Source organism: Choloepus didactylus, chromosome 23 (genome assembly GCF_015220235.1).
Source record: "Choloepus didactylus isolate mChoDid1 chromosome 23, mChoDid1.pri, whole genome shotgun sequence".
Lineage (NCBI taxonomy): Eukaryota > Metazoa > Chordata > Mammalia > Pilosa > Megalonychidae > Choloepus > Choloepus didactylus.
In genome coordinates, this window is record NC_051329.1 from 30,670,806 (window position 1) to 30,678,832 (window position 8,027).

Sequence of the window (8,027 nt, forward strand, 5' to 3'; positions counted from 1 at the left end):
TGTCATCCTGCCCTGTGACCATCAGGGGGTGCTGTGGGACTGCCCTGGGGTGCCTACACTGGGCTCAGAAAAGACTATTCTATCAAAGGGCCCATCTTGGGGGGCTGGGCCCTGTGCTCACTGATGGGGACTCAGCAGCTGTGTCCTCTCTGCCTGGCAGAGTCCCCTGAGCAAGGAGCTTTGTGTGTCATCTCACCAGCTGCTTCCTCCCAGGGCTTTCCCAAGGGGTGACTTCTCTTGTATATGATATTCTTAGAGGTAATAATGCATGACCTTCTGTTATAAACTCTTGAACTATGTATTTGACATGTAAAATATGTGCAATATCGATATCAACCATTGCTTTAACATTTAGCCTATAATATTGTTGTTGTTTTTTTTTTTTTTTTTTGGTCAGAAACATTTGGACTAAGTGCTGCCACTTGGGTCAGGATTTTCTTCAGTGCCATTTAGCAAACAACTGCCTTTAGTCTATGTAGTAGGGATATTCTGTGGTCTTCTATTTGTATTAATTTATACATTACAGTTGTCTCCCATTAAATTCATGGGGATTCTTCTGGAACCCAGTCTAGCAAACTTACAGGAAAGCCCCTAAGGAAATTTAATTCTCTTTAAAGTAAAGTCCAAAATTTTCAAGGTAAATAGTTGAACCTACAAGAGGCAATAATGTCTACTATCTCAACCCTCCAAAGTTTGCACTTTTGGGTCCATAATTTCTGCTTTTTAGTGTGGTAGTTGCATAAAATTGGGCAGCTAAATTTTTCAGTCCCATGTGCCTCCCAAATAAAAGACAGAAAAGAACTAGTTACTATAAATTAAGACTTACAGACATGAGGTAGAAACTGTCCTGCATGTTTTGTAAAACAGGTGGCATTTTCCAACAAAGCTCATGACATTCAGTTTCCTGTTGATCAAAACCTTGTATAAAATGTTGTATAAAACATTGTATAAAGTGCCCAAAGGGGGGAAAAGATTATTGTACATACTTTGAATTACTTTACATGGTCTCATTTGAGATAGGTGGTGTAAGGATCATGACTATTTTTTACATTTGGAAACACTGAATAAAAAAGAAAATTAAAAAAAGAATTGGTAAAAGAATTATGATTTCTACAACAAAAAATTAAAATGATTTTTTGATAATCTGATCTTATGGATTTGACCAGCTGTAAAATGGCTTTTATTGTTGCACACAAAAATGTTTCTTAGATTGAGAAATGGTAAAAGAATCATTTCAATTATCTACATTTTAATTCAATTAAATACACTTTAGTGAAAGTAAAAGCTCTTTATATCACTGAATCCATTAGAAATCAGACCCTTCTGATAATATCAAAGTAAGATTTGTTCAATATTCCAAATTCACAAGTATAATATCTAGCTTTAGATTAATTGTACAATATAAAGCATGACAATGAATATATAATATATTATGTATCAAAGGACTTCCAAATCTACAATGAAATGCAACCTGAAAAAACTGAAATTTTTGCAAAGGTATATTTTGAATCTTTTACATCTTTGACAAAATAACTTGTTATATATGAAATATTTGTATGTAACAAAATAGATGGATTTCAGCTATGATAGACAAAAAATAGATTTATTGGATTTATTTTTAAAAGGGCTTATTTCTTGCTGATCATTTCCATTTTATAGAACACATTGTAATAATCATGCTCATTTTTCTCCACAGACTCTAAGAAAAGCCTCTGCATCAGTTGTAACATCTGTCAGTGCATCTGTGCAAATGCTGTGAGTCACCCCCATTCATGGAACTGCTGAAAGAAGTAAAAGACAAGGAATGGAAGGATCTCAACCTCTTGTCAGCCATGGAAGACTTTGACAAAACTTACTACACTGTGAAATGCTATTCAGTACTTTCTTATACTCAATGAATGATTGCCAAATAGTCAATAATCAAGTAAAAAACAATGATAACTTGACTGATATTTTCCCATGAATACCACACTGCATATGAATGAACACTATATGAAAATCCAAGTGTTGGAGCCATGCAGGCAGGATTTTGTAAATTGACTGCATACATGAAAAAAAAAACATAAAAGAGCATATGAACCTTTGTTGATGTTTTCAAATTTAGAGCTGCCTTTCAACCCATGCAGTAACTTTGAGCTTAGTGTTAATAATAATGAGATGATACATGAGTTAATGAGTTTCCTTAATTTGGGCAGACATAATAGTTTTGAAACTGTTGAGCTTTTGTTTCAAAATCAAATCAATTCTCCTAGAAAAGTGAAACAGTTCTGTCAATGTGAATTTGAATATTAAAGAAAATGATACTGTGATAATTTTGGTGCAGAACCTCTTTGGTGAGAAGTGCATTGGGGTCACCCAGAGGAGGAAAACCAAATCTGGGGTCTCCTCCACCAGCAGGGGTCAGCAGTGCTGCACTTGGGACTATCCAGGAGAAGCTGAGGCTGCCCAGGTGGAACCTACTCACAAAGGAGCACTGAGATGGGGGGTCCCAAGGTGGCAAGATTCCGTCCTCACATGGGCAGGCTGGGACCTCCCTCTACCCCTTAGGCTGTAGCCCTCCTCTTCTGAGAGACAACCTCATGCAGACCAAGCTCCCAGCAGCAGCAGTGAGTGGTCACCTGGGCAGGGAAAGTGACAGAACCTGGTCCCAGCCATGGGACCTCAGGAGGAAGAGCTCTGGGGGTGCCCTGGTCTCCTCTCCTGCTCACTTTCTCACTTTCAACCACGGTTTCTCTCTCCAGATGCACAAGGCAAAAATTCACTCAGAACCTCTCTCTTAGCATTGCTACAATCTGCAAATAATGGTAACAACCAAGAAAATGCATCCTGCTGCAAATACCCACAACCATCCAATCAAGCATGTTGTTACCTTGGAACCTGAAAAGACACTTGCCACTATATGGGGAGGGTGTGGTAAAGGGCAAGGCTGGCAAAGTTGGGTAGGAGAGTGGCCTCCACACAGCAGCCATCACCTCCAGTTCCTCACTGAGCTGCAGCCATGGAGATGGTGGCCTGGGTTCCAGTTGGGCAGCATGGAGCTGAGCAGTCAGGGACTTCTCAACAAATGTGTGTCATGTGGTTTGGTCAGTTCAGTAGGTCTCTGGGGGACCAGCTCAAGTGCAGACTTGTTTTGCCAAAATATGTGACATTCCCAGCTGCTCCAATCAGCAAATGTAATATAAAGACACACACATCATTTTAGTGGTGGTGATTGTGTTTTGTTTTTTGGATCCAGATCCATGTATTTAAGGAAATTTCCATCAGGTTAAAGACAGATCACAGAGATGATGGATCAGAATCCTCAATGACCACACACAATGGGTAACACAGGGTCTGAAAAAATAGTTTGGAGAGTCACTGTACACCTAGATGATTATAGATTTCAAAAGCAATCCATGAGGAGAGAGAATCTTTCCCAAGTGACATCGTAATGCTCAAAATGTCATTCCCACACAATATTACAAAGCTCACAAAGAAACAAGCAAAGATTGTTCATTCATGGGAAAAAGTAATTTGAAACGATCCCTGAGGATGCCAGACATTGACCTTGCTACTCAAGGATATTTAATCAACTGTTTATAATATAGTCAAAAAGCTAAAAGGAAACCATGGATAAAGAACTAGAAGACATCAGAATGATGTATGAATAAACATGGACTCTTAATGAAGAGATAGAAATTTTAAAAAGCAAAGACATAGAATTTCTGTTAACTATTTGCTTAACAAATTGGGAATGATTTTACACTGCAAAGACACACACAACCAAGAGGCAAGAACAAGCTGAAGGCTCTTCTCCTTCCAAAACATGAGCCTTCAGTTGGATTGTTGTGGCTTTCTAGAGATGTGCCAATTCCATGAGGGACCCAGGATCTTTCTGATGATCTATTCTATATACTCTGCTGGCCTTACTATCATTTGTTTTTGGTTTCAGTTCTCAGGATGGCTGCTGCTGCCCAGTCATCACAGCCTAGTCAAGAGAAAAGATGCTGAACAAATGTGTCATGTTTATTTCCATCACAAGACAAAAGATTCCTGAGATAGAGCCCAGCAACTGGACCTTAGATTCCAATGGCCAGGGGTGGTCACAGGGTCACTCCAGCTTTGAGGGACTTTGGGAAGCCAGTGCCTGTCATTAAATAAATACAAGAGCAGAGGCAAATTAGAAGGTGTTTTGAACACCTGCTCTCTCTGCTAACAACTGTGTTGATCACATTACCCAACACACAAGATTGTAAACTCCCAGGCAACAGGGAGCTTATTTTGTTCACTGCTGAGTTCTCAGGCCCTGGGGTGTGTGTCACTCTGTGGGTATTTTGGAGGCTGTGTGTACTCCAGAAAGTATCATATTTTTTTTAATCCATTCTTGAGCATGCAGACCTATTGTTTGTAGGACACTTTATGTTACTTCAGTTGAGATGTGACCTACCTCATTCAAGGTGGGTCTTAAACCCCCTACTGGACTCCTTTATAAGAGGATAAGGCACATAGAGAAGCTAAGAGATGAAATTCATAGGAAATCCCTAGAGAAATTGAAAAGGACTCAAAGAAGCTCAGAGAGGAGTCCACTGGAACCCCAACCTGTAAGGAACAAAACCCAGGAATGAGGGACCAGGCAGTACTAGCCATGAACCTTTCCATATGAGAGAGGGGTCTCAGGTGCCAGCAGCCTTTCTTCAGAGTCCAGGTATCATCCTGATGATGCTTTGAGTTGGACACTTTCATGGCCTCAGAATTGTAAGTTGTAAGTTAATAGATCCCCACTGTAAATCCAACCCATTTCTGGTGATTGCATTCTGGCAGCTTTAGCAAATCAAAGCACAGACCAAAGTGGGTCTGAATAAATATGAGTGTGGGGATGCTCGCCTCTGTTTTTCTGTTGTGCAGGAGCCACCACTACCCAGATGGACCTGTCCCCCAGGCCTGGCCCATTTAGCAGCCAATTGCAGTGAACTGTGTCCCCCAAGGCCAAGCCCCAGGACCAGCCACATGGCTGCCCTACTATAAGAAATACATACAGATGCCTCAGGTAGATCCTGCTTCCTCCACCTTAAATAAGACTGCTTATTCCATGTTTTATGGATAATCTAGACTCTCCTTCCATGTCTGGAGGCAGGTGGAGCCAAACAGAGAAGACTAATTCCTCTGATGGAGCCAGCAGCCCAGGGATCAGGGAATCTCAGCCCTGAGCAGCAGGATCTGGATCTCCACCTGTACAAGGACGCCCCCTGTGCCTCCAGCAGCCAAGGTACAGCAGCCACTTGGAGGCAGCAGAGAGTCACCTGGCAAAGCCCCCTGGGGATGTGGTGGGCCCTGGGCTCCATGGGACTCTAATGAGGGAGGAGGGGGAGCAGCCTCAGACCTGGAGAAGAAGGTGACCTTCCTGTTCTTCATTCTCCTCCTGGACACTGATGTTCAAATCCTTCTGACTTCATGGCTCTTATCTCAGGGCTGGGCTGAGGGTGAATGAGAGTTTGTTGCAGGCTCAACCAAGCCTTCAGGAGACCCTATTGGGAGCCCAGAGCCAGGGAAAGCCCTTAGGAGTTTCTCAGCCTACTGGAGAGGGGCCAAACTTTGTAATGCAACATAGAAGAGGCATTGGACACATGAAAACCCAGGTGATGATCTTACCCCAGGAGGTCAGGAGGGGCTGAGAAGGGAAAGCAGCACTCACTGGGGCTGGAGAATGAGATCCTCAGACCCAATGGTGGTCCCTGGGGCACCCAGCATGGCTCACAATCCAGGCACCCATCTTTCTTGGGGAGAAGGGTCTTCCCAGTCCCACCCCCACTCCCTGATGCCCAGGGAGAGCCTGCCCATCTTTCCAGCCTGCCCTGCACTCAGCCCATCCTAAGCCTTCCTCCAGCTGCCCCTCACCAGGGAAGGAGACCCAAGAACTGAGTTTCATACATGCAGTCACTGCTCCCCAGACATCCCAGAGAGAATGAACAGACAATGGAAGGGGGCAGCTTGTGGCAGTGTTGTCACATGACAAGCCCTCTTGAAATGTCAACCATGAGTGGCCTTCAAAGTCAGAAGTATAATGTGACCCAGTCACAAGCTCAGTAAATGTGGAAAGCAGGTATTTGACAACCACCAAACTTACCCAGTGCTCTCTGCATTAAAATCCATGGTGATGCCAACTCCTGAATCTCAGAGTCACCAGAACTAGACATGGATGTTGGTGTGAATCAAACATTGAAATTCTGGAAAAATCCACTTTATCACTCCATAAACTGTCAAGAGTGAGGAGCTCAACCAGCCCCATAGAAGAGCCAACCCCTTCTGAGTTCCCAATGGGCACATCAGGGAAGGAACTGAAGGATGAGGGCTGAGTGAGGGTTGATTGTACAGGTCAAAGGCCTGGCAGGACCCCCTCATAGGTGGTGAGGTTGAGCCAGGGTCTCCTGGGCTAGGAGAGAAGGAAAATGTGCAGTTGTCTGTGGAAAATATGGGGGCCCCTCTCTGGTCCTCTGGAGACTGGTCTCTTCTTACAAACCCCAGCTGCCTCCCCAGGCTGGCCAATGAGGGCTGCTCTGATTTACATCCCTGGGCCTGCCCTGCCCTTGGGGGATAATAGAGCCTGGGGGAGCCTGCCCAGGTGGATCCTCAAGAAGCAGAGCTTTGGGGTGTCTGCACCATGGCCTGGACTACTCCCCTGCTCACCCTCCTCACTCTCTGCACAGGTGCTGCCCCCCAGGCCCTGCCCACAGGCTCAGCCCCCACAGGACACTGCACTGGGCCTGCCCCAGACCCTGAGCTCACACAGGCCCATCCTGGGGGTGGACTCTCCTGGGAGTGAGCTCAGTGGCCTCAATCCCACCTCTCCCCTCCTCTCTGCAGGCTCTGTGGCCTCCTATGTGCTGACACAGTCATCCTCAGTGTCAGTGGCCTTGGGACAGACAGCCAGGATCACCTGCTCAGGAGACAACCTCGGGGGTAAATATGTTAGTTGGTACCAGCAGAAGCCAGGCCAGGCCCCTGTGCAACTCATCTATGATAATAACAAAAGGCTCTCAGGGATCTCTGACCAGTTCTCTGGCTCCAACTCGGGGAACACAGCCACCCTCACTGTCAGCGGGGCCCAGGCCAAGGATGAGGCTGATTATTACTGTGCCAGCTCTGATGGCAGTGGCAGCAGCTGGCATTAACTCACAGTGACACAGAGACATGGGGAAGTGGGACAAAAACCTCCCCACCCAGGCTGTCTCTTACAGCCTCTGACCTTTCCCCTGTGCTCATCTCATATTACATAGGCATAGAACCTTCTAGTCCTGGCTCTGTAATTTCATTCCTGAGAGATGCAGCAACTTCCTGTACCTGGTCAGGCCTCTGCTTCTTCCCATATAAAGTCATTATAAAATTTTGATTCATTAGCTACCAGTTTCTCAGAAACCATCAGAAAACCTGTTCTCTAGACAACTTTAAGTTTGCTAGTATCCAGGGAGAACAGCACTGTGAGGGTGTCCTAGAGGGTCTCAGAAGGGTGGGTAAGGTTTGGATGATTTTATTGGTTGATGATCTGTCCATGAGTGGTTTAAGGGAGGTCTTCAAGGAAATGGTCTGGAATTGGGCCACACTTTGGGGCTCAGGGAGGTGAAAATCTTGAACAGTCTGATAAGGAAACTGTGGTAAGTGAGCTGCTATCCCAGGTTTGATCAATTCTCTCAGATGAGAAAATGGTTAATCTGGAAAACTGGGATCCAGGAAGCCTTTTCTTGCTGGAAAGTATCAGCAAGAGCCCAGGAGCATCTGGTGAGACCCCTTCATGTCATTCTTCTGGGTTTCCTCCTGGCCACACCTCACACCACCTGCCAAATCCCCTTATATGGATCAGATCCTTTCTGATCCACTTGGTGTTTAACCCTGGGGCCCCTTTCCATTTCTCAACTGAATTTAATTAGTGGATGTTTGCATGAAAACCTTAGGGTCAAATTTGAATACTGAAGAAAGGCATTCACGCATTCATTTTATACCCACTGCTTCTAAGAGGTCTACCTTTCAAAAAAACTCTCATTTATAATTCAAAG

General features: G+C 44.6%; 1 gene segment (V, D, J or C); it reads left to right on the forward strand.

Annotated features, from left to right (window-relative positions):
• The first annotated feature begins 6,549 nt into the window (after nucleotides 1-6,549).
• On the forward strand, nucleotides 6,550-7,148 carry LOC119519317. The segment is given in 2 exon segments: nucleotides 6,550-6,683; nucleotides 6,841-7,148. Coding segments are annotated over 2 exon segments (354 nt in total).
• Nucleotides 7,149-8,027: the final 879 nt, after the last annotated feature.